Raw genomic sequence first — 26,868 nt, forward strand, 5'->3', positions numbered from 1 at the left:
ATGAATTGCTTACGCAAATTTTCGATAATATTTTTTTTTTCTAATTTATTATTCTGGAAAGACAACATTTAAATTAGATTGATTTTGCAAAGGCATCTTGATGCCATTTTGTAAGCACAGCATTTCATTGAAGTATTGTTATTTTAAACCTTTTCACCACCACTAGGATTGTTATCTTAAGCAAATACAAAAATATTATAAAAATATTGAACCCACGTCACACAAGGAGACCTTTCATGGCATGTTCACTCTTCTTCCTAGACCAAAAGGCTGCACCAACTCCGGTATTTCCATTATCTGTTCCTGAAACCCGAGTTATCCAAGGTCCCTCTCCTTCTTCGAGGCTCGCTCAGAGGTCCCGCAAGGCAAGTTCCACAGTCCCTTTTCCCCTCTCTTTCTTTCTTTCTTTCCTACTCGCTCCGTGGTTCGTTCGTTCGTTCCTCCGTCCGTCCGTCCGTTGTAGAGGCTTGTCGTTAGTCCATCACTCGAGGCCATCGTGGATCGGTCCTAGTAGTGCAATAGTCTACGAGCACCCACCAAAGAAGAAGCTGACGACCTCGGTAGAGAACACTAGAAGAGGGCAGGGAAAAGCTTGCCACATCTATGTGTGTGGTGTGCGTCGGGGAGTGTATCTCACTCACATTGGTCGCCCGGGCAAAGACTTTACTTTGCGTTGTGTTTCCGAGGCCCCGGTTTTATGCTGGTCCTCGTTTTTTGGCAGTCGTGCTAATGCCTACATTCACGAGCTGAGCGCGTCCCAGGGATTGTGGGTATCCAGCCGACAGGAACAGGATCCCAGGCCAATCTTGGGACCGACCGTAATTGGACCAGATTCGTCACCACAATGAGAATGCATCTTGACAGGCATCCCGAGGAACCTGTCCCTTTCTCTATGAAATCAATCACATCTCCCGAGGGTGGTTCTTGGATTGGAAAAGTGGGTGATCGGCAAGCACGAGGAACTCGGTAATTTATTTAAGAGCGTTGAAAAGTCGGGCAATTACAAAAAGTCGAAAGATTGACATTCCTTAAAACAGAGAGGGTCGAATGATCCAGTCTTGATGATTACGTCTCAACCTGGGATTCAGATTCTGAAGCAGAGTCCGTGTCGACTTCCGATTCCATTTCGAACTCGTCGGGTTCAAAATCAGAGTCCTCCTCATCCTTGTACGATTCCTCTTTGAATGAGCTGTAATACAACGGAATGAAAACGGTTACATTCTCACAACCTTTGGACTGGCAACCATAGTTCCTTGCATAGAAGAAGAGATTACGGGAAAAGGATAAAAAACCTGGCATTTTACTTTTCTTTGGGCTATTTTGGGATAACCTAACTGAAACATCAGTTGGGAAAAAGGTCTTTGGTGTACTTTTACTATTTCAATCTTAATTTCTCACAAAAGCAACCCACAGGGTGCAGTACTTAACGTTCACCCATTTTTTAGGGTGACAACATTTCAGTTCCACACGATGATCTCAAAAATTAGCCAGGCAGCCGAATTGCTCAAGCCACTAAAACGCACTTCTTCAAGTCCTTTTCATTCTAATGACATAGGGTATCACAAAATTCCAAAATTCGAAAGACATCAATTTATTTCTTATTGATAATGTTTTTCTAGTTTTCAATTATCCAAGACCGTTGTTTCACGATAATCTTGGACACGCTATAACTGAAAAAGCTTTTAAATAATTATTGATTACTGCTTAAAAGGAAATTAACAAATTATTCAACAAGAGTGATTCCCGGAAGCAGGCTCGATTAGAAAAATGACCATAATTGTACCCACCCCAAAACCCATTTTTTTAGGGTTAAGCCATGCTTTGGTTTTTTACGCTTTCTTTGGCTGAAACTATACTCCGAAAAAGTTGAGATACAATAGAAGAGTCCTAATAGACTCCTTCCCTGAACTTTTCTGGATAATTGGGAGTTGGGAGTTATAATTTCATTACCGTTTAAATTATCTATTAAGTGACAACGATGGTTTTCACGCTTTAAAAACGTGAATTAAACGTGCATTTTGTGCCATTCTAACAATATCAGTCTTCGGGATTGGAATTGGTACGTAATCTCCAAAACAACCAAATACAGCTTTCTCTTCTTTTCAAACAAATAAACAGCAAAGAAACCCCGAGACTTACAAGATGGATTCGGCCAGTTTGTAGTGTTCGTAGACCACAGCTCCCTCGGGCACCTCTTCAGCAGGAACATCCATTCCTTGGGGATCTTCTTTACCGGGACTCTTCTCCACAACAAACACAGACGCACCTTCGTCAGCATTTACCTCAACCATCTCATCTTCATTCTGAACCCGAATTCAAATATAAAAAAAAAACACTTTCACACTACCAACACATGCAACTCACCTGGTTTAACTTTAAGTGGGCAATCATATCCGCGATATCCTCTTCACGAGCCGTGTCATATTCTTCATCTTCGGATGAGGACGAAGCGTCAAAGTCTTCTTCCACTAATTCAAAGTCGGGGTCCGAATCCGTGTGATGACTAGCATTTTCATCGACATCACTTGAATAATTAACCAACCTTTGATTATGTAATAATTTGATTTCACGAGAGTTCAGACTCACGCCAATTTCGATTTGGTTCGCCACAAGAAAGGAAATCTTAGGGCAGCTTCGTTCCGCATAACCAATGGCACTTCGACATCCTTCAAGCATTCAGAAACTTCTTCCGCATCCACGACGTCCAGTTCCTCATCAGAAGAAGAGGAGTCACTTGGTGTGGCAAAACCCTCGGGCAGGAACGGTTCTAGAGGATCTTGGCCCATGTCGTCCACGAATCCTGGATCCCCTTGGCCGATTTCCTGACCGAAGCCGGCCTTGGCGCTAACCACGTAGTCATCATCGTTCTCGTCGGAACTGAAGAGATCCACTGATGGGACCGGGGCTCGAGAACGGGTCTTGATGCCGGTCTCTCCCCTGTCGAAGCAAGCAAAGCTATACTTACATTTCAAATTCTCCACATAGTGTCATGGCCAGCTTTTAAGGAAATAGATAAAGCCAATGGTCTTTGGTCCTCAACCTTCAAAAGCGTCATGTGATATAATTCTGGTAAGTACTGATGGGATCAAATTAATGTTTCCGGGAGGTTGTGGCTAAGAATGCCAATTTACATTTTCAATGGCATAAGACAGTACTGATGGTATGTCGGAAACCCGTTAGTTGGCATCAAAGTCATCATGATTTTTCTTACGTCAAACCAAGGTTGCCTTTAAGACTAAAAGTTACTTCATCTTAACGTTGGAATCGGCTCATGCTTTATTTCCCAAGTTTTCTGGCACACTTTATTTTGAAAATTTATTTGATCCTATCTGGTAGGATCTAAATTAGATCGATTCTGCTTGCATGCAAGTTACACAATAGAATTAGACGATATCATAAGAGTACAGAAAAAAGCATATTACAAATTAAAAAAAATCCATCTTTTTCACGATGTTTCACTTCGGAGGACTTGTTTGACAACACCTGAACAAGCCCGAAGGTTAATCCCTTCATCCAAGGAAAAAAGAAAATCCCATGGCATATAACTACAACATGCTATTGCAACCGATTTAAAAAGAACACCAATAGGTTTCGGTCTCATGTAGCGGACCAGTATTCTTTAACAGTTCCTGATCATATAACTCACGGTGTTACCAGAAATATATGTGGTATCTTTATGCTTTGAGACGGGTTTAGGTTTGATAAACGTTATTCTCCACCGATTTGTTGGCGGTGCTCATTTTTAAATTTGTGGCCCAATGTTAAAAGGTTTAGATAGAGACTTTAAGGTTTATTAATATCGTGCTAGGTTAGATTAGGTCAGGTTAAGATTAAAAAAAAAAGGTAGCACCGCCAACTAATCGGTGGAGAATGACGCTGATCACTACTCACCCTTCCAATGGAGGCGTGTCCGATGATGGCTTACTACGTCCTCCCCGGGATTTGCCCGAAGATAAGAGAGTGCGGAATTGGTGGTACAAGCCGTCCTCCCTCAGAATGGCTAATTCGTCTTCCAACTCCAGACTCTCATGTTCGTCCGAGGAAACACTGGAGGTGGCCGACAATGTTTCGTCACTCAAGGTGGAATTCGGCCGAAGGGACGTGTCCGATGACAACCCCGTGGTTTCCGCTGGAACGTTCATTTTCATACAGATGGAGGGTTAGCGATAGAAGGCGAATGGTGGCTATGGAACCGCTAGAACGATTGAATACGAAATTGCGCCAAATCTGATTCATACGATGCATGTAGGACTGCCAGGCCAAGAATGCAAAAAAGGTCAGGAGTGATTTTTTTAATTTTCAATTACGAATATCGAGATTAAAACTCTTTTACTCGTTTACATGAACTTTCCAAATCAAATAAGAAAAATAGCATTTGATAAGCAGGAATTATTGATACAAAAGCTGGAGCATTTTTTTTCTCGCTTGACCTTAGATGGACAACCATTGAATGAAATTCGCTCACTATATTTTGCAAAAGAAAAGTCTTACAAGTTAGCTCAATCAACTCAATTATGAAAATAGCAATTGCAAAACCTGGGACTTTCAATCTCAAGGCTCGAGAAATGATTTGTCTCTGCTTTCATTCTTCGCTTTAGAATGAATTAACTAGTCTCTGTGGATGTTCGCGGGAGAAGTTAACGGCATCAGTAACCAGCTTTGGTTAGATTTATGAATTATTTAATTACACTATCAATTCCCGTTTATGGTATTTAATGTAATTGGTACACCCATTCTCATGGTGGCTTATTCTTGTCATATGGCAGCAAATCACTAATGGCAACACTGTTCAAAATCGATGGAAAGTTTGTGAGCAACGCAAATGAAGAGGATGCAATTTGCTCGTTGGTTTTTTAGAGGTCTTCGTCTTCGTGAAATTAGGGAATTGGGATTCTTCAGCTGGAATCAATGGCTTGGAATCGCTCTATCCTAGTGTACTTAATACAAAAGACTTGTGGCGGCTCCTTGTGAGTCCGTCCTCTCTATGAGCTTATTTTGAGGTAAGACAGTGGAATGAAACCAACCAGATGGCAAAAATATGTCTTATGGGACAATGTGCCCAGTCACACGTTTGTTAGGTGGCAGTCGGCCAAGACTAGTGGCAGTCAAAGGCTGGTTACATTTAGCGGTGTAATTAATTCTTACGAATAGACCTCGAAAGAAGAAGTAGCCTCATAACTCATAAGCAGGGATCGGAAAAAGAAAATCTTTTTGAGGGCCAAATCATCGCCAAAAAAATGTTTTGAAAGCACTAAAAAGTTCATTTGAACACGAAAAAAAAATTCCCAAACGCAAAGATATAACCCTGGTTAAAAGCAAAAAAGCCACTTAAAAAGACGTCTTTAAATAATTTTGCAAAAGTTTTAAGCATATACCAAAGGTTTCAATATGTCATTATTTCAAAATCTTTGAAATCAAAAGGTCTTAAGATTGTCGCCTTAACTTGGGCCCCAAAATTTGATACCTTAAATCATGCAGGTTTCTAGATCGAATTTGACTCCTCTGGGTGCTTCATTTTAGCTATCTCTCAGGGTGAAAAGACTTGGGCTAAAATGCAACCGTTTTTGTATTTGCCCTTTTGTGTGTATTGAGTATTGAGGTTCTATTTGCTTTTTTTGGCAAAGCTTGAGCTTTGGCCAAAATGGTAAGCAGGAATATTGTGAGAATTAGAAAAAACTACTGTATTGCAACAAACCAAGAAGATTGGGACAGTGCAGTATGCAGTATTCAAAGGAGGTATAAAAGGTACCTTTTACAATACATCTTCAAAACTATCCAGGAGCTTTTTCCGCAACCAGAATTCAGAATCAACTGTAGTGAATGTCAAGGTTTACACTTTGGAGCCCTCCAGTCTAGAGGGCTACTCCAATCCATTTGCCCTTCCCCCCTCAAACACATAAACATGTTTTTCTCTTCAAAAATAGAGGTTCTGAGAAAAAAATTGACTGACAAAAAACCTCTAAAAAATTAAGATTAATTTAATTGAAAAAAATCGAGCTCTGCTCATAAGACAGAAGACCGAAAGAAGTCCAGTTTTTAAATTGATACGAACCGGCTCAATAATAACAGACATTAAAAGATGAATCAAGAAATGACCAAAATTGACAAACAAAGCTAACAAAACTAAATGTGACTATGCATGACAAAACACCGTTACGAGCACCCCTTCGTCCCCTGTGGCCAATATTTGTGAGATCTCTGATTTCTCGGTTTAATTTTCTTATCCCTGACCGATAGTCCATGCGCCTGCGTTGCGCCGAGTGGCCACACTTATATATTTTATTGGTAACTATTAAAGGTCTTAAAATGATAATATAGCTTAACTGCAGTTCCCTGTTTTGCTGATTTTTCCAAACAGTGAGTGGAATTTGATTATAAAAATTGTTTGTAGACCAAATTTTATTTGAAGTTCAAGATGATTAGACAAATCAATTTTTTTTTATTTTAATCGAACCGGGGATCACATCCTTTCAGCTTATTGCTGAATGCTGCACAGAAGTGTTTGGAGAAGTCTACAACAAGAGATGACTATATGATAAGAAGGGAATCAAATTCTCTTTTTTCAGGCCCCTTCATTGTTCAATTTGCTCCTCTCAAACATTCATGGGCAGTGAATAACAGTTTATCCAGTAGCGTCGTTTAAACTACTTAAAATTCCTGATCACCCCTCTATTCAAGGGGATGGCCATATCTGCCAACTCCTATTCGTTTCTTAAATCCTCATACCTGGAACAACTATTGACGAGTCGTTGAATTGTAATTGCTGAAATGCATGTGCATCTAATCAAATAAGTTAAGGATAAAAAAAAATGTTATGTAACATGACGTCGTTTTCCATGCCATATGATAGCATTTTGCTCAAATTCGGCCTAACTTTTTGTCTCGTCGCATGTTTTTTGTCGACTTTTTCCGCCAATCATCATTTGGCAGTTAAGGCTTCCCTCGAAATTCAACGGAAACCAGAAAGTTGGAGTTGAATCAACCTCTCAATTATTTCTTCTTTTATTTCGACATAGACAAGAGCATTATTCTGGTGCGTAAGTGAAAACGTAGACTTCGCCCGCAGAGTAGCCAGCCGCAATGATTTCGACAAATCCGTCATTATCCAGATCAACCACGGCCATGGTGCCGGAAGTTGCTTTACCTAGAATTCAGACCAGTGTTGTAGCTTTCGCAATTGTTGAGCTCAGAGACATTGTCTATTTAGGATTAATTACCTGTTTCAACAATCAAATGTCGCTCATAGGTCCAATCGTCCCTGTCCTCTGAGGCAGGATAAACTACATAGTGATTGCCATCGTCATCTCCGGATAACAGGATCCAAGGCTTCATGGGTCCAAATTCGGTGGTTTGCTCCGAGTACTCTCTGCATGAATGAAAGAAGGACATGTGAAAGTTTACCCTTTTGATATTAACCAATTCAAATCCCGAAAAGACCCTACTGAGATGGGTAGAACATCCTTTGTTTGCCTGGGGTCATGCGGTTGCCCACAATGGGCAAAGTGGCTACAAATGGCGCAGAGATGACTTTCAATTCCCAGTTGGGGGTCCTGAAGTCGTCCGGTTGCATGTAGGCCAAAAGTCGACCTCCGGCAGCGTCTTCCACAGACTCATCAATGGCAGAAGCCAGGATTTCAAGTTTCCCTGTGAAAGAAAACATACAAAGTTGGAAATTTGTACCTTCTAGTCTTGTGGGCATTCAGTCAACCTAAGTCAACCCAACTCTAGAGTTTGAATGGGAACGGCTTTTGAATTGGTCCTCACCGTCATTGTTCAAGTCATAGAAGTGAGCCTCAAATGGAACCCCGGGTTTTTCGTCAATAATCACGCTCTGAATATTGGCCGGATCACTCCAAGCTCCGGGGGCGTCTTCTACGTAGTACAACATGATTCTTTCGGTCCACAGTTCTCCTGCAAAGCCAGAAAGGGTCGATTAGATTGATAGCCATACCAATGTCAAGAGGGGTAAAGGCACGAACCAGTGACAAAAGTGTCATAAACGATCCCGTCAGCTTCCAACTTCTCGAATTGCAGGTAAACATCGGGTCCCTCGTTGATGAGGACATTTTGCTCCCAGTTATCCCAGTTAGAGCCATCGGCTCCCAAATTGCCCGGATTTTTCATCCAAACCAATTGGCTTTCCGTGTTTCCAGTTAAACCGCTGTGGAATCTGTTTAACGTAAGGAAGGTAGAAATGATTGTTTTGGGTGTTGCGGCAGTTTCATTTGCCCTGAATTCAAATGTTACCTGGCAACCATGGCGTCCAGGAGACCATCACCATCCACATCCTTCCACACAACCCAATGATAAGAGTAGTCCTTGGGGTCGGCACTAGCAATGTTCCAAGGTCCTGGAGCAAAATTGGAAGAATGATGTCAGTTGCAGGAAAGTCTCTTTACTTGGTTGATCTTGAGCTTTTGCTAGCATAGATATGTGGACTTCAGAGGTATCCAGCACCTTCATAACGATCTCGATAAAATGATAAAATGAAAGAACAACGTAGTCAAGCTTAGAAAAAAATTCGTGTGTGACAAAATGTAGAGGAACTAGACCTTAATATTCCCAAATTTTCTAGTCTCTCCCAATATGAGAGCTCTCTCAATCCTGAGATATTTCTAGTGAAACGTCTTGGGACTTGTTCGACCTTTTACAAACCTGCTGAACTCATTGGAGCCCAAATGGGTGAAGCATATTCAAGATGTGGTTGAACAATCAACTTGTACATAAAGTTAGTATCGTGATGCTAACTCTGGACTCAAACGTGCGATATATCCAACCACAAATTTGAAAAGCTTTACCCACCTTCAACTGGATATGCCCATCGAACTTTCCATCCTTTTGGAGGACTACACCTAAATCTTTCATTAATGAGACTGGCTCAATATCTTTACCTCCATTATTTATGAGTGGAGTGCTCAAAGGCGTTGACCAACAGGTGACTCAATTATAGTGGTAGCGCAAAGGCTTAACGTGCGTTCTGAGAGCCCCTTCAAGCCCTCGAGAATCAAGGCTAGTTAAAACAATGAAGTCCAACTCTCTTCTTTCTCGGGTCTCTTCATTGTTCAATTTGCTGCCTTCAAATATTCATAGGGAATATGTAGGCTGTTTTGATCCGGTTGCATCTTTCAAGTCAGACTTGGACAAATTTTGGGCTAAAATTCCCGATCAACCTAATTTTCAAGGGTTAGCCATATCTGCCAACTCTAATTCGTTGGTCGATCAAATGATACATGAAAATAGGAGTTAAGTAAAAATAATTAAACATTTCGCCTTGAACTACTGGAGTTGGAATCCCAATAGCGGTAAGGAAGCGGCAAAAACTAAATTATTGTAACTAGTACCATCCATTCTTTATCAAACACGTCAAACTCAATTCATTGACCATAATCAAATCAAATTGGAAGGCTTCCCTATCGAGTCATGCTCCACTCATGACAGCAAACTATTCATAGAGTATAAGTGGGACCCCAAGGATCTCAAATGTCTTTCCTTTACCACAATTTTGACTAAATCTATTTGCATACTTGACCGTAAACGTGTTTCTGAATTCGATATCATCATAAGTTGAAGCCCAAACTCTGGTTTAGAGAATCGGGGAGAGGTAATTAAAGTTATCTAGTAGTTTAATTGTCGACTTTTTCCTGAAGTCCAAGCCCACTCTGAGGTGGTTATTTTGTCAATGAATAGACTTGAAAAACGTACGAAAAGCAAGTTACGACAGTTTCAATGTTTATGTGCTGTTTTGCCCTGCCTCTTTGCAAGGAATTTGTCCGACTTATTATTGTTTGCCACTTTTATTCTCCTGTTTGCATTAACCATCATTGCCAAATGTGTCATGAGTAGTGATGCGTTTTATTTTTGCGAAATATTTGCATTCAACTTTTTTACCTTTGTATTTCTTTTACTTCAGAACTAGTTGAAAAATGAAAACGGACAAGGCTTTTGCAGAAGAAAGGAATTTGATACCAAATACTTTTCAATTACTCGTCATTACTCGCATCGTGTAGTGTAAGTAGAAAATCGCTGCCATTGACTGAAGGACATATCAAGAAAGGGAACAGATGAGAGAAACTGTCTTCAGCTTTTGAGATTATTCTCTGGATTTGGGCCACTCTTCTGAAAAGAAGCTCCCATCAAAGTTTTGAGAATAGGACAAGCATTTGAAAAAAGTTTTCCCCAAACTCGAGGGATCAAATCAACTATGTATGGATATGAGGAAGGGATATGGGGCCCATCTAAACGGAAGGGAGAGTATATTGGGCACAATGGTTTGATAGGGCCTTTGATGGCACAATGTGGACCACATGATATCAACTTCTTACTATGTAGTGGCCGAATTATGAATGATGTTTGGCCAAGCCAAGCGTTCCATCGTCCGATGGTTTTTTGTTATTTTCTGCCAAACAATTGCATAATATGTCATTTTTAATGTGGATTAACGGGCTCATTCAGTTTTACTACAATCTTGGCTGTTTGTTGCCAAATGGCATTTTACTGATTGCGGCTTCAAAACTTGATAGGGCAATCAGCCCTGGGGCCAAACAACATTTGTTTTTGGTTGACAAAAGTACTGTCCATGATGATGTTAACTTGTGGCCATGCTTGTAAATATATCGTTTCAGACGTCAAATTGGACTATTTACGTATTTTGTCCAAATAAAGGTGAGCAATTCGCCATTTCTTTACCTTACTTCTTCTCAAAATTAGCCGCTAGATTAGTTGGCGTTTTTGTCAACAATGCCCATCATTGCTATTTTAGTCAAGCTGAGTTGAGTGCAAAATTGTATTGCAAAATTAGGTTCTTAGTTTATACTTCAAATTCTTGCCCTATGAATATGAAGTGAATATGTCAATGAAAGATCAAAACTTTATCACTTACTTATAAACTCGAGTTACAAAAATAAGTATTTGAAAAGAAGTGCTGAGGATTTGTTTGCGTTCAAGCTCTTTCTGATCTTATAAAAATGATTTTTAGCTTCAAAGCTTTTTTTTTTAAATGCCCTTTTGACGTCCATACTTGTCATATTTCTACGAAGATTTTAATAATTGATAATCCAAATCAACGGAAGAAAAAGTCGCATTGACCATCTTCAAATTTAAAAGTAAAAAAACAATGATGATCAATCATACTTGTTCATGTTGTAATTCAAAGTGTCAGAATTGCCAAAAATGCTTCGTACATGGCCAAAGTATGATTCTGAGAGTATTTTTCGCTCACATTTCCTTTTACTGGAATCGGGCTTGAGTTCTCTCACACTCAACCTGAAAGCTCGTTTGACCAATAGCATTCATTTGGCCGTGTAATCTCTGTAGTCTGTAAATGGGAAATGTTCCTGTTTTTGTACATACTGTGTGGAACTAAAGTATGGGATATAGACCGGGCCCGTACTGGTCTTCAAGCAAAGCTCCAGATTAGAGTCTGAGAATTGATGATGTCTCTAGGGGCTTGAAAGTGCCTTCTGTTCCATTCTTTGAGTGGATGCCCAATTCATTCATGGAGGGACAATGTAGTCCAATAACATCACTCTTTCCCGTCCAACACATTCACATTATAGGGACTACACAGTTGCCTGAGCTCTTTCGGTGGAATCTGATTGGGAACCCGAGCAGTACAAGGCCCCAGACTTTTCCACGTTGTTTATGAAAGCTCAATGGCCCATAAGGTTGATCCACTCACCTGACCGAGTTTCTTCATTGTAGATCTCTAGTTGACCACGCGTTTTGCCGGGGGGAATGAAACCACTGGTTTGCAAAATCCCATCAAAGCCGGCCATCTGAAAAATGTGGGGAAAAAATCGGACGGTATTTCATTGGACAGCTTTGATTCGGAGCTGGTTAAGCTGACAAGCATTTCATCTCATTTCGGTGAAATATTTCCACGATATTCAGGACGACCAATAATAAGCAACTACGAACTGCGTCATGTTGCATGGTTGGATATCTATTGAGTAATGGTGTTGGTAGAAATAGATGTAGACTATGGAGAGCATTAAGTGAAGGTTGAGTAAGTAAACGGGAATGGATATGGTTAGGAATAAGATTACAAGAACATGCAACTGTTTGAAACTTAAATTGCAGTTATGAGGTCCCTGTTATTACATCCTGTCATTTTTTGGTGCAAAAAAAAAAGATTGGAATAATATGACGGTGGAGGATAAAAATCAGCTGAAGGCCATGCTCCGAACAAGGTCGTTTTGGCCTACTTCGCACTGCCTTTTCTGCCATAAAAATCAATAATTGATTTGAAGAGGACTCAAAGCCTGGAAGAATGGGCAGGATGCAAATCTTCATGACAATGCAGTGATTTAGCCAGTCACTTTGAAACAAGTTTTTTTAACTTGCATATTTTTACGCATTTTGTGATTATGCGAGAAGCGCAATTACTAGTACTAATACTGGAATAAATGGGTATGTTATTTTCAAATTGATGAAATATTTGACTCAACAACATACCTCTACGTTTTCCTTCAAAATGAGGCAACACCTATTCTGTAAAAGCACTAAGCCTTCGAAATATCTAAATTTATATCAATCATTGGTCACCCTGCACATAACAATAAATATTCCTGAATTCTGTAGATAAGGTCGTTTCATTTCAACTAAGGATTATTGATGATAAAGAAATTAAATGATTTATAAAGAAAAAAAGAATCTCCTCTTCTCTGGTTAGGCAATTTTTCTCCCGGTCCCGTAATTCTTATTGGCAGAGGGTTTTCGAGGGGCTGCCGTTGTCTATAGTTCCCCCCCCCCTATTTGAGTTCTATTTGATTAGAAGGAAGCAAATTAAACAATGAAGGAGCCCGAGAAGGAAGAGATGTGGAGAAAAGTTGGAGCTCACTCGTTTAACACTGACATTGAAAATACAATGTAGCCTATTCAACCGTCAATGAATTATCTGGGATAAATTGACTCTATTTACGTCGGGTTTAGCTCCAAAATGCACCCTGTACATGTGAGTTCAAGCGCTCAGACAATTACTACTGATTTTCAATGTCACAAACGTCTCCATCCGTTGTTGTGATAAGAGAAACCTAAGCGGATCATCACAGAATCAATATGTGAGAGGCAAGAGGTTACGTGAATCATTTTGCACTTTCCCCACTTTGGGCATTTTAAACGGATTACACTTGATGGCAAGATGGTAAAAACAGAATTTTTATGAGTTAAGCCACACGTAGTTGAAGATTCATCACTCTAAGATGGCTGGTAAATATCCACTTTTGGAACAATTAGTAGTGTGACGGCAAGTAGCAAAAGGAGCAATACGAATTGTAACCATTACAAATTCAGGCCGCGATGACCAGATTTTCTCCTTAATAATTGCAAACTACCAACAAATCCAACAATTAAGACATCCTTGTCTTAGGATACAAAGACTCAAGTGGATGTCGACTGGCCAATCACTTTGTCGGCAAAGGAGTTCAATGAAAGGACTTTCAATAATTCGATAAACGTTATTCTCCACAGATTAGTTGGCGGTGCTCATTCATAAATTTGTGGCAAAATGTTAAAAGGCTTGAAGTCTTATTTTAACGGCTCAAGGGTTATTAATGTCGTGTTAGGTTAGGTTGGGTTAGGTAAGGTCAGGTTAGGTTAAGTTTCAAAAATTAGTACCGCCAACTAATCGGTGAAGAATAACATTTACCCAATCATTTTCTTTGAGAATCGAAGGGAAAACAGGCAGCTGATGTCACTCTATGGGGCAAGACTAAAGACATGCCCAACCAGACTGCGCCGTGCATATCTTTGATTTGCCATTTATTCCAATTTGCCGATCTTTTGAAGTGAACAGTGAATTTGAACATGAGCGTTCGTGTTTTTTGGAGCTTTTGAAAATGATTGTGTAACTATACTATGATACAAAGATTCATCGCATCACATTTTCAATCAAAGAAGGGTGTAAACTGGATCCTTGACATCAAGCTTGATCAAGACCCATTGAAGTCAGATTGCTTATTATTTGTCTTGTAAACAACAATTCTTACACTGGACTCAAAAGAGTTATGATAGTGGTTACAAAAATGGAACCAATAATCTTCAATGAAATTCTATGAATCTAATCTTAAAGTCACGAAAATGGCTCTAAAAGCCATAACTCGAGGCCTGAGCACTTTTACGTCAGGAATGATTCTTTCAATTGTAAATTACATCGTTCTTTCTAGTTTCTTCCTTTTCCTTCTGTTTCTTCTACTCGTCACTCTTTTTTACGTTCTCCTTGTAAAAGTGTACGACAGTGAAGTCAGCGCACCATGGCGGCGGAAATCTGAACCTTCAATTCCGTTCCAAACAATGAGTTTACATGGGTCCCAGATCCAAATCAAACACATTTTTGTAAATATTTGTGCTGTAAAGGTTAGTTCTAAGGCTTAGGTCACTCTTCAGGCATCATTAACTGCAATAGCAACAACGCCAGATTTAAAATGTGTATTTTTCAACAGAAATTCAACCCGTTTTTGCTTTGAACTTAAAAGGCAGGAAGAGTGACAGAAGTTTGTTGTTGTTGCTGTTTACCACAACTAATTATGTGATCGGTAATTGCGCCATCTACAATGGTAAAACAAGGTTCAAACAGCCTTTGAATTTTTACCCATGAGGTGTATAGATTATGTTCAAAGATGCTTAAAATAGACGGGATATTTCTGATATTTGACGACACAATAAATAACTTGAGTTCATCGTGGAGATGAGGTTTCGACCCACCAACCCTACTCTATGTTGCAGATGAGTTTCGTTTCGGTCTATTGTTCAGTCTGTCTCTCCTGAAACCATTCATAACATGCCTTTGATGTCACTATTTTAGAGCCCGCACCGTTTCATTGAACAACCATCCAATTCCTAAACTATACTACTTTACACGAAAGTTTGCCAAGCAATCAAAATCAAGCCTTCAGAGGGATTTTGGGATTTTCAAGCGTCACTTGGGAACTCCACAACTCACCTCTTTAGGAAGTCTGACCGGGTAATTGGGCCAGAGGGCGGTGCTGGCATCTTCTCCGCCCATTTGCTGCATGATCTCATTCCATTGGTCGATAAAGTCCATAAATTTGCCTGGAGCATGGAGTTTAAACACGGGGTCCTCAATGAAAAGCGCAGCTGAAATCAGACGAGAGTTTGACAATGTAGATTTCCATTCGTATCTTGGGATCTGATTTCCGGCTCCTTCACAAAACCCATTCATCCACACAGAACCACATCATCGCCTAACTTGGATCCTAGATGAGACCCTTGATTGTCTACCCGATAGTAGAAGGTTCCTTCTGATTCGGAGAATGTTTTAGGCAAATGGAGGGGTTTGGCTTTTCTAATATTGAAAAAATGTCATTGGTTGTGTTTGCCTTATAAAAAACTAGATCAAATGTGGAAGATTTTATTGCTCCCAACTTCAACCGAAACAGGTGTTTTTTATGGCAAGAGTTTGCATCACCAGATTTGCGTTATTCCTCAAAATGAAGCCTTAGTTATTAACAAATTGTATTATTGAGGCTATCATAGAGTCTAAGGTCATGTTTTGTTTCTTGAAATGACTCTGTTTCGCCATGTTGTTAAGTGAGTATTTATGAATTATGCCCTAACAGTAATTAATCGTCTCAAATTCCACGGTTAACTTGTTTGGAACTTCCGAACTTATGAAATGACCGATTACACTAATTTTGATACGATTTCTTTCCTTCAAGACAGATTTGGATCAATGTCTAAGAAAAAAGACCATTTTTGTGTTGCTTTTCATACCGTACGGAAGCTTTAAAAGGCTTGATGAAGTCATGATAATTTTTCAGAGCGCTGATGGGCAAAAGTGAAATCTTTGACATTTCTCCCAATATAGAAAATATCATCCCCACTCAAAAGAACTTTGATGACAATCATTAATTATGAAATTTTCGTGCTCAAAATGATTCATTTTGATTTTAATTGTGTTACAAAGTCACAATTTAGGGTGTCTCTCTTCGATGGTAAGCTCTTTTAACCGAAATAACCAATCCATACTTGAGTCAATGTTAAGAACCCCAAGATAGTTTGGCGACTCATCTACCCACCATCCATGCTCAAAGACATCCTTTTAAAAATGTCAAATAATGGTCACTGTTCAGAAAGGGCTTTTTCCAATATCGGCCAAAACAAAATGGCTTCTCCCGTCCCAAATATTGTTGCTCTATTCCAAAAAGGAGGGAGCTCAAGAGCATATATATTACATTTGGGAACGACTTAATGCCCTCATATTTTGCACTGAAGTCCCATGTGAGCTTTCGTCCAATAAGCCGAGTGCCTCATGAAAGAGTGCATCAATGAAGTTATGCATTCTTTTCTCAGCTCTAAAGTTCGTAAATTGGAGGCCAGCTTGTCGCCTTTGAATACCCAGAGCTTCATCTTCCTCCAAGAAAGACTTGGGAATATTCAACTTCTTTCAAGTCTTGCTCGAGTCGCGAGATTGAACAGATTTGACTTTTTGATTATTGATTATGAAAAGTCAGCTGCTTTCGAGTGAAAAGTTACGCATGCTATATCTGCAAGCACCAATCCAGAGATGATTTCTTATTCTAATTCCATTTGCAAAACTAGCAACTTCCCACGGAAAAGTGCTCTTTTCAATCAAAGTAGTGTGAGCTTTGAGCATCTTTGTCACACATGTCTCTTATTAATCATTACACTTTTATATTTGCATTTGCTGATAACGTTTCGCAAACCTCTTAACATTATTCATTTCCTTCGAGGCAAAAGCCGTAGATTTACTTCTTGACCATAAACTTCAAGACAACTCCGATTTCTTGGCACCTGTTTTGCAGCCGCAATTTTGTCGAGGGTGAGCGTTAAAAAGAGTCTACTTGTATCTATACAGAGATTAGACCCAAGGCTTTGGCCAATGTTTTCAAATTGGAATAGTATTCTGACCCATTTGTCTTTCACACAGACGAATCCGATGGCCACAAATTTATTTCGCAATTGTTACAGCACACCCAGTTATGTAACAAACGACGATCTCATGAAAATCATTAGAGTCTCAAAGATGCAATTTTATTCAGTTTCAACAGATTATGCAAAAAATATCTATGAGTTTGTTTGTTATATGCTGTCTTCAGAATTCTACTGATAGCATAACTAAGGGTAATCTTAATATTTGCTACAAAAAAATTCAAAAACCTGTCTGTAAATTCTCAAAAAGCGTTTATGTTTGAAATAATGACTTGTAGCAATTTGAGCTGATTTGAACTTGCCCAATAAAGAATAAAAATAATCTGACTTCTTACAAATCAATGGCGGCTTAACTATTTCATACGTCAATGTCTGTGCAAACAGTAACTAACTTTTCTCGTAGTTCCCATTGATCGCATTTCCCAAAAAGTTAGTTTTTAGATTAGTTTAAAGAATACGAATCAACTCTTTTTGAAAAAGAAGCAAAACATGCAAAAAAACACTGCAGTAGTTTCAATCAAGTTTTCCACACCACCATCAGTCATGTTTAAGTTTAGAGAATAAGATCATCATAATCAAAAATGCTCATGAATTCAAGTCTTGTAAGGAAATCTTCTATCACACGATTTCCGGTTTTCTTTTTCGTTTCTGTTACTTTAATCTACTCCTCATTTGCTAGCCATTGTAACAAGTAGCAACATACGTCACTTCTCTCCTTAGAGCTCTAGTCTCTGCGCAGTGTTCCTCAGGTAGACTTGGCCATTCTTTTGCGAGCGAATTCCTGACGTTCAATTCCTGACGGCAATAAATGACAGTTTCAAACCTGCATTGAAGGTCGAGATATAAAGGGTGAGTCTGTCCATGTAGTCGCCCTCCTCGTCGGAATTCTGGTACACCTCCACAAATCCAGCATGTGGCAGTTTAAATCTGCCCAATTCTCTCGGAAGCCATGGGTCATCTTGACAGTGAACAGAGGCCACACTCGCCAACAGGGTGACGACTAAAATCGTAGAAGCCGGCAGCATTTTGCCGTATCTAAAAAGAAATGTACAAATACAGCTTTTGGAGGAGACGTGGTGTAGTGGTTAGCGCAGTTTCTTTATGAGAGAGAGGTCCCCGGTTCGACTCTCCTCTGACTTTTTCAAGGAAACTTTTAGACGCTAACCCTGCCCACAGACGGAGAACCAAACTGATACGGACACGACACTGCCTATCGGAAAAAAGTATAAGGACGATGTGATGGCTGGCTTCGCTGGCCGGGCGAGGCTCATCCCTCAGACCCTAGCACCCAAATGCAAGACAACTGTTCGTTCCACAGAGCTTTTAAGGCCTTTTTTGGGGGTGGGGAAGGGGGGCATGGTTCACAAGTGGTGGTGAAGTGATCAATCAAGTGAGTGTAAAAAGTGCACGTGACACATGAAAGAACTTGCCTCGTTGCACTCAATTTCGTGGCGATGAAAGAGGCAAAGAACGGGTGGATATATGGGAATTGCTTTTCCAATGATTGTTCAACTTACCGAGAGGTCTTGGCTGTCACGCTTCGAATTCTCTGGGAAGACAAATGAGCATTGGGCTGTTGTTATATCATTGGAGTAATCTTAAGCGAATAAACAATGCGTGAATATACAAATGACGTGGTTGGCTTGCTTAGACTCGATTGATAGAAAGATTACGAGACCCCCTAGCAAAGCACAGTCGCCATGTTAACTCATAGTACTCTTGATCATCCCTCTCTAACGTCTAATTGATCGATGAGCCCTATGTAACCAGGGCACAGGCCACGACTTTTTTTAAACTAGTTTTATTGTTGTAGACATTGGCCATCAACCAAAGGGAGTTCTTGGCCTTGGGAGAAGATCCTCGAGTTCTCATGGCCACATGTGAGTCATTCATTTGCATATTGGAGAAGAGGCAATGTCATTTAGGACAACTCGTAGTCCTCAGACAGACGCCATTAGGCCCTCCGACAAGTGGGGAATTAACCAATGTGCCTCAACATACGCTGAGTACAGGGTAGTCTAAGATTACCGTGTCAGAAATTTATATGGCATGGAACAAAACTGTATTTGGAAAGTAGAGCAAGTGACAAGACTCTAGAGAGCACTAAAAGCTTCATAACCGATTTATCACTTTGTATGAAACTTTTTCAATATCTTCTCATGTTTTCAAAACACTTTCTTTTTTATGATATTGTTGGTAAGCGTGTTCGTTAGGAACAATGTATTGTTTAGCGTCGAGCATTATCATGGACAGCACTGTGATTTCAGACTTAAAGTAAGATGGGGTAATAATGTCGAAGCTGTTATGAATCAGGAGTATGCTACTATTTCAGTTGTGCAGCATAGTAATATTAAGGATATTCTGAGTCATGAATGGGGTTTTGCCTTTTTAAGTGCCAATCACCATCATCAGATCTTTGACAACTAATCATTAGTTGGCCTACGTGTTATACGTTATCAAGATGGACATACTGATAATTGCAATAAGCCTTGTAATCTTCGTTTTGCCAACAACGGCATCAATTAGAAATGAGATGTTTGATTTATTCCCGGTGCTTGCTTTTTCCATTTAACTCAAAATGCCTCCAATGTGTCCCATTGGCAAAAAGTATATTTTAACTTGGAAATTGAGTCCAAGAGATGCAGAAGTTATTCTTGTCTGCTTCGGAACAATCGGATAATGCTCACGCAACCTAGCATTGTTTATTCCCTCAAACTTAACGACTTCGTAAATGAAAGGTTCTTAACATTGCTTTTCACATTAAATGTTAGATATGTTAGCGCCGTAAGCACAGAGCTCAATGTTTGACAATCTGGATTTGAGGGTATCGTTTGTACTTGTAATTGTGCAATGCATCTAAACCGCACCACCAAGTTCAAATGAGGAACTTTTGCAAAGTTCCCCAGGCGTATTCTGGCGGGCGTAGTATGTATTAAAGCACGATTTATTGGCGGTCTTGACGAAATGAGTTGGATGTTATTGCATGAACTTTCGCACAGCCAAGGATAGACGAGCTTGAGCTCAGTTAGAGCGGCCTTGATGACAGACCATAAAACTTGTTAAGGTCCTCTGCAAGTCATTTCTAATCTGATTGCACCGAATAAACTCCACAGTCCCAATTTTGTAGCAATTGTCAACTTCGAGTCTGGTGAGATTAAAAAAAATACAATTAGGTTCCTTGATGACGTTCCTTTGGACTAAAAGGAAAGATACAGTTGTTTGAAATCCTAAACATCTTAGACACCTATCTTCTGGTTAGGTAGTGCATCATAGTTTAAACAACTTTGTTTGTTACAGATCCAGATGACAGCTCTTTCGTTCGGTCTGTTATCTGATAATGAGCGTTCCATTGAAGAGACATTTCTGCCTCCTCATCACAACCCATATTTATGCTACCTTACCCTCGGGGGTCAGCTGCAAGTTCGCCATTTTAAGCTCATTCTTTAGTGTGTATACTACAAAAAGCTAGAGCTTAGCCAGACCGAAATGGAATATATTTCTATATGTCTACAGATGTGGACTTTCAACCGAGGAGAAAATTACGTATCGCCTGAATTATACACCTTAACCAAAATTAACGCATTTTATTAACAAAGATCTGACCTAGTTTCAGCTCAAAATCTGCGTCTGTGAACTCGGTGTATAGGTAGAGAAAAAATGTATGCTTGGATACGGTCCTCTCATCACGTCTCCTCTCCCCTTATCAAGTTTCGAGAGAATTATTTGAAAGCATCTTTCAAAGCAGTTTTCATCTCGCAAAATCATAAGGAACACTTTTGATCTTATTGCTTTAAGAAATTATGGCTCAGTTTAGATGAACATCTAGATGTCTGAGAACTACCAAGATCAGTTTGGATATTTCCGTCTACACTTAATGTCATTTCGACCATCTTGTTTTATTATTTGTTTGTTACGAAGTCAGATGGCAGCTCTCTCGGTCAGCCTGCCATCTGTTTGATGGGTGTCGTTGCAATGGAGGGATCTTCCCGCTTCGTCGTCACAGCCAATATTATTTATCACCTCACTCTCGGGAATGACCGCAGTTCTGCTCATTTAAGCTGTTAAAGCAGCAACTCATGTTGTAATTTAAATACTGCAAAGAAGCTTGGATTTGGGAAGCCTGGGATAGAACCAGGATTCGCATATAGAAAAGCGGTTGCTCTACCAATACCTTCCCCAGCAAGCCTATTCGACCAACTTATCGATCGTGCAACAAACATATATGCCAGGATTGATGAAATAAAATAATATTTCAGCCAACATAACTACGCCAAAAACAATGGACAAAAGCAAAATTAGTCACCCTTGGAAAATGTTCGAAGCTGCGAAGCCCCTACACGTTACTTGGTCTAGATTTTAAGTTGAACCATCATTTTCCTTAATGAAAAAGCTTTGAATTGTCAAATCTTGGACTGATGTTCAATTAATTATTTCAAAGGTTTTCCTTCTTTAGCCATTTGGTATTGGTAATGATTGAATTAAAGTCCTGCCGTTATCTTACTAAACATGAAGGCCAAAAAGGTTTTATCCTATTTTAGAACATGGGAAACAAGGAAAAGAACATTCATTTGATGGTTGAGTCGGATTTTGATTTGAGTCGCCTTAATTCATATTCGAAACACTTAAAAAACGGGGTAAATCGTCCCTCAATCGTGTCAGACAGATTAATTTTACTTATTGTCATACAAAATGATCTGCAGTTTTGAAATGAAGTGCTCAATTTGAGATCGATTGGGTTTTAGTTGGACAGACTGTAGACAGATTTAACAAGTGCACAGTCAACATGCCCTGACTGCTTTATCAAGGATCATGAAGGCTCGTCATTTTTTGGTCGGAGTAGAGTCGGATACACCGTAAGTTTCAGGGGCAGGCAGTATTACTACAGATCCCGAAAAGTAGGACTCTAACAGATAAGTTAATAATTCAATCAATCATCAATTCTCGAATTTTATATCTATGTAATTAATGTTGAAATGGCATTGATTGTTTTCATCAAAAATGCATGTGCCTTTTTTGGTTTGGTTTGGTTTTTTCACGGTTTTATCTAACCGCTACAGGGAATGCAATCCCCAGTACTATTAAAATGAAAGGTTATAATTCGTCTATTTATTACCTTTCAATCTTTGAATGATATTTGGTCTACCAACGAACTTGAGTTGGCAGACAGAGCTAATCCCGCTTGGTATTCCAAAAAGAGCATTGTTTACTTCATTCTTTGTTGGGGCACGATTTATTGTGTGATGAGAAAAAAACAAGAAGTTTTGGAGCCGATTTCTAGCTTTATTATATCCCACCTTTTATTCATCCCATAAACGGGTTCAATTCTGAGCAAACTAAGTCCAAGGTTTTGGAGGGCTGTTCATTTGAATCTTGATTTTCAAAATTCATCTCATTGGCCATTATAGTTATCATTCAAATCAAAGGTCTTATTGCCTTTATATGTCTATGCTATATATATAGAAATACAAGAATATGATTGTAGTTGATTCCGTTGGAGTACTCATTCATAAAAGAAGCTGCTGAATTGCAACTATGGTCGTTTGCGAGGATGAGGTAAGAATTGACTATGAAACCTTCATATCCTTTGTCTTAGTTGTCGAGCTTTCATCATCAGAAAATGGGCTCAAAATTAGAGAACTGCCTCTCTAATGGGGAAATAAAGCATCTCGTTTGACATCTGAAGGAGGGTTTAAAGATTCCATATTTAAAAAAAGATATTAAAGAAATAATGGTTATCATTTTTTCAAAGTTTTTCAAAGGATTTTTTACATTTGACTTGTATGATTCGGTATACATGCATTCAAACCAAAGCAATCTTCTTTATTGACTTAAGCAACTGTCTCACACCACGTACTAGCTATCGTTGACCAATACTTTTTAAAAATGATTGAATGTCTTGGACTCTCTTCAAAGAAGTAGATTTAGTTGCTTTCCCTTTTGTCGCGGCCACAAACTTGTGTTCTTAACTTTTAAAAGAAGGGTAACCTTTCCATTTTTGTGAATTGAAGTCATGAGCCAGCGCCAACCAATTTGTTTTTTTCCAACGTAGGTATACATATCTTTACGCGATTTCACGCAATTGATTGTCTTAAACAGCTTGAAGTATTTGTAAGTTTTGTCTGATTCTTCATTTTATGCGACCTTCTTCATAGTCATCAATGAAACAAAATTTGATTTTCATCCGGACTGCCATTCTTCGATATTTTGGGTAAAGGCAAAATTCTTAAAAAAAAAGCACAATTTTTTTTCACAATATCTCACCTTGGTATACCCTATGCGGCATATTTAACTATACACTTGTTTTTAATCTCAAAAAATCATCAAGAACTAGTTCAGGGACAACTTAACACAAATGCTTATTAAATAGGAATTCGTTAGCTGTTTCGAAATGACTTTGTCATTCAATATGGCCGCCTTCGGCCTTGATGACGGCCTCCAACCTCATCCGGAAGCTGTTGAACACGGTACGGATGTAGTTCTCATCCAAGTTGTCCCACGCGACTTTGACGGCGGACTTAAGTGAGGTAGTTGACCCATGGGGCTTGTGACAGGCCTCTCTCTCGACTTGTGCCTAGATGGAGAAGTCCAACGGGTTCAAGTCGGGAGAGCTAGGAGGCCAAAGCTCCTTGGCCCAGAAAGACTTCAAGTTGGCCTTCAAGAACGTCTGTGTTTTCTTGCTCGTGTGGCAAGGCGCGCCGTCTTGCTGGAATATATACGGGGTGTCCCTATACTCCTTGTTTATCCATGGGATCACCTGGTCCCCCAAGAGCTGGATGTAGACCTCGGAGTTGACTTTGTCTCCCTCTGGGATGAATATGGGGGGGACATCTCTTCCCGTCTGAGCCGAACACCCCAAGCACCATCACGGAGGCCGCGTGCTTGGTCTTAAAAGTGAATTTGACGTTTTCGGCAACTTCATCCACGGCTAAGGTTGAAATGTATCGGTCAAATCGGCTGTTGCTCACGCGATCGACCCGGAACAGCTTTTCATCCGAGAAGAGAATGACTGGCGGCTTGTGCTTGAGGCAGTTGAGAAGTAACTTCGACCGGAGCAATCTCTTCCCTCTCGTGGTATTGTTGATCAAGTGTTTTTTTTCCTCCGAGCCCTTGACTTGGCTCCAAGGTCTTCTTTGACTGCCCTTCGGACTGTCCTCTCACTCATGTTCAATTCCTTGGCCATCATCCTCATCGTCCGAATAGGAGTTCTGTCAATCCGACTTTTAATGGCTCTGACCTTGGCTTTTGTCCGGATTGTTCGTTTTCGCCCTTGTCCTTTCTTCCTAGCCACTGATCCCGTAGAATTCCAACGCTTATTGATGTCATAGACGGCCTTCCGCGTGATTCCAAGGGCCTTCTAGGTCTCGGTTGGCGTAGTCAGGCGCGACGTCATTTCGACAACCGATTTTCTTTTGCCATCCATTTTTAGGACAAAAAAATTGAAGGGATAAGTCGACGACAAATCGCAAGGATCACACAGCCTCATTTTTGAGATATTTTGTTGATTGGTTTAAAAGTTATGACCTATTTTTTACGTGTATAGTTAAATATGCCGCGTAGGGTATGTATCTAAAAGTCTTGAGAAAGGTCATTGTTAAAGGAGTGCAAGAAATATTAAAAAGTCTTGGCCATGATTTGGCATCAAATGTCTCAATGTTTCTTTTGAAGTTGATCTTTGAAAAACCATTGTATATAGATACTTTGCTACTATTCCGGATGATTTCCAGTTTAAGATATTCCGCATCAGTTCTTGAAAACAACAACAAAAAAAACAAATTTCTTGCAACTTAAAATTGCAAAAAGTGATCATCCTCCATTAAAAGAAATGCCTTCTTACTATATCATTTGAGTCATTTTTCAATGGCTGTTCAATTTCTGAAAACAAAAATCATAAAGTTCAGAAGTAATTCAAAAAAATATATGAAACGTCCTCAATGCAAACGGTTTCTTTTTAAGATAACAAAAACCTCCAACGGAAAAATACAAAAATCATACAATATCATTATATGCATCTAATGTAATAATAATTTAATAATAATATAATATATGCATATATATGATATACATCATACAATATCATACAATCATACAAAAATACAAATATATATAAAAAAAAAAGTCCGATCATAATAAGCCATCAAAAGCACAAATCGTTACGAAAGAGGGGAATTTGAATTCTGGAATCTGATAGATTTAAATGAAAATAGTTATTGGGACACGAACCACTCAATCATTTTTTTTTGAGGTTATAACTGCATATGTTGGATGAAAACAGCTTCTCGTTGTTTACTATTGTCTTGATTAAGTTGAAGTTGCCCCTTTAAAACATTTTCAAAAGCTGATTTGTCAACCAACCCCTTTCGTTGAGACGGGGTTGTTTGTTCAAATCGTTGTATTCAGTACGTGCAATATTTGCCCATTATTTCAAGAGCCGGGTGTCCGATGATCAGAGTTTTTAAAGGGCCGCCAACAGCTCAAAATTTTTCTGCAAAGTAAAATGTTAGTTAGATTTTGTCCTTCGACACTGAAAATGATGCCACCTCTAACGCGATTCGAAGCAATATATGCCGAGATGCGTATCAAAGATATAGAAAAACAGTGAGTGTTTATTCAGCCGTCGGCTCTAGTAGTCAAGATTTCTATTGGCAGCTGAATATTCCTACCCAACAAACTTTTTGTATGTTAATGAATTTTAATTTGCGGACTGAGAATGTGATATCCAATAGTTGGAAATGGAATAACACGGTTGTCACTTATCGATATTGATGTCATTCAGACACTCCCCTCCCCTCCCCCCCCCAAAAAAACACACTCACACACACACACACAACAGGAATTGACATATCCGGCTTAACCTTGGAACGATTACCTTGTCGAAATTGGATCACGTACTTTTTTGCAAATGTGGTCATTTTATTATTTTCATATATTTCATATCAAGCCAAACTTTGCTTGAGATGGTCGAATTCAGTGCTCTCCCAAAAATGAGCTTTTCCTGATAAAGCAAATATCATTTGTTATTTGTTAATCGTTAATTTTATATATTGATGATTTGCTCTGTTTTGGTCTTTTGACTCGTTAACAAATCTAATAACTTTCGGAAGACAGGACAAACATCGGGCAAATTGTAATTATTTGTTGAGTGCAAAATCATTTCTATGATGGTTTGTCTGGCAGTATTAAAGCTGTATACAAGTTTTAAAAAGTTTGAATCAAGACGTTGTTTCTAGTTTTCAGGAAATCCTGTAAGGTTACTCAGAAACAGATTGAGCGGCATTTTTTTATAATGGGTTCAACTTTTTAGACAGAAAAATGCAGTGTCCCCAAATTGTCCCTCAAAGAAGGCGCTAAAGGTGTTTTTGTAGTATTTTTCTTTGTGTGATGATGTCAATGGAAAACCAAATATTTGATACACAAAAATATAGTGATATTGTAGTTTATTGTGAAGACCATTCTAACGTCAACATGAATGAAATAAACTATTGATGTTAGAGAAGGAAGCGGAAAAAGAGCTGAAACTGATTGAGCAAAACGAGAAGAATCCATTGAATATGGTAATGTGTTTTAGCAGCTGAAACGCGTTTTAGCTCCAATGATCGCCATCATGTACAATTCCTCAATCAAGTCAAGTCAAAATGAAAAAAATATTATGAACCACCACCTTTTCCAACAATGTGTACAACTTAGGGTGGACTTGAGACCAAATGTTCCCCAAAGTAATAAAACAACTGGAACTGTCCAAAATTTCCACCGCCCTTCTCTGGAGATTACACAACCAAATCAATGGGGAGCAGGATGAAGCTGTTGACGGAAGACCCTCAAGAGTAGCCCCGACCTTTTACGCGCGTAGCTCCCCAACTCTTCAACTCTCATCCGAGAATAGGCCCAGGAAACCCCGGGCCTGGAAAAACGAACGTAGGAGCCGTCGGAGAAAGAAAGAGAGACAGAGCCAGAGAAAGGAGG

At 39.4% G+C, this 26,868-nt stretch overlaps 2 protein-coding genes across 2 annotated transcripts; both read right to left on the reverse strand.

Annotated features, from left to right (window-relative positions):
• Positions 1–953: 953 nt before the first annotated feature.
• On the reverse strand, positions 954–4,236 carry LOC131882436 (uncharacterized). Its single transcript, XM_059229581.1, has 5 exons — positions 3,892–4,236; positions 2,587–2,937; positions 2,365–2,524; positions 2,140–2,303; positions 954–1,189 (listed from the first exon to the last, which is right to left on the reverse strand). Exons 1-5 carry the CDS (start codon positions 4,146–4,148, stop codon positions 1,066–1,068), a joined length of 1,056 nt encoding a protein of 351 aa, XP_059085564.1. The 5' UTR covers positions 4,149–4,236; the 3' UTR covers positions 954–1,065.
• A 2,750-nt stretch (positions 4,237–6,986) lies between these two features.
• On the reverse strand, positions 6,987–18,578 carry LOC131882301 (uncharacterized). The gene is made up of 10 exons (XM_059229404.1): positions 18,426–18,578; positions 17,732–17,943; positions 14,939–15,093; positions 11,678–11,774; positions 8,248–8,350; positions 7,980–8,170; positions 7,765–7,911; positions 7,443–7,644; positions 7,218–7,366; positions 6,987–7,144 (listed from the first exon to the last, which is right to left on the reverse strand). Exons 2-10 carry the CDS (start codon positions 17,931–17,933, stop codon positions 7,026–7,028), a joined length of 1,365 nt encoding a protein of 454 aa, XP_059085387.1. The 5' UTR covers positions 17,934–17,943; positions 18,426–18,578; the 3' UTR covers positions 6,987–7,025.
• Positions 18,579–26,868: the final 8,290 nt, after the last annotated feature.

Source organism: Tigriopus californicus, chromosome 6 (assembly GCF_007210705.1).
Source record: "Tigriopus californicus strain San Diego chromosome 6, Tcal_SD_v2.1, whole genome shotgun sequence".
Taxonomy (NCBI): domain Eukaryota; kingdom Metazoa; phylum Arthropoda; class Copepoda; order Harpacticoida; family Harpacticidae; genus Tigriopus; species Tigriopus californicus.

Excerpts from the sequence above, each read along its gene's own strand:
- LOC131882436 (XM_059229581.1), bottom strand. The coding sequence starts at position 4,148 with ATGAAAATGAACGTTCCAGCGGAAACCACGGGGTTGTCATCGGACACG. Across the intron at positions 2,938-3,891 it reads GACACGCCTCCATTGGAAGG|GGGAGAGACCGGCATCAAGA; the intron begins GTGAGTAGTGAT and ends TTGCTTCGACAG. Across the intron at positions 1,190-2,139 it reads AAACTGGCCGAATCCATCTT|CTCATTCAAAGAGGAATCGT; the intron begins GTAAGTCTCGGG and ends GTTGTATTACAG.
- LOC131882301 (XM_059229404.1), bottom strand. The coding sequence starts at position 17,933 with ATGCTGCCGGCTTCTACGATTTTAGTCGTCACCCTGTTGGCGAGTGTG. Across the intron at positions 7,367-7,442 it reads AGGATGTTCTACCCATCTCA|AGAGTACTCGGAGCAAACCA; the intron begins GTAGGGTCTTTT and ends TCATTCATGCAG. Across the intron at positions 7,145-7,217 it reads ACATTTGATTGTTGAAACAG|GTAAAGCAACTTCCGGCACC; the intron begins GTAATTAATCCT and ends TCTGAATTCTAG.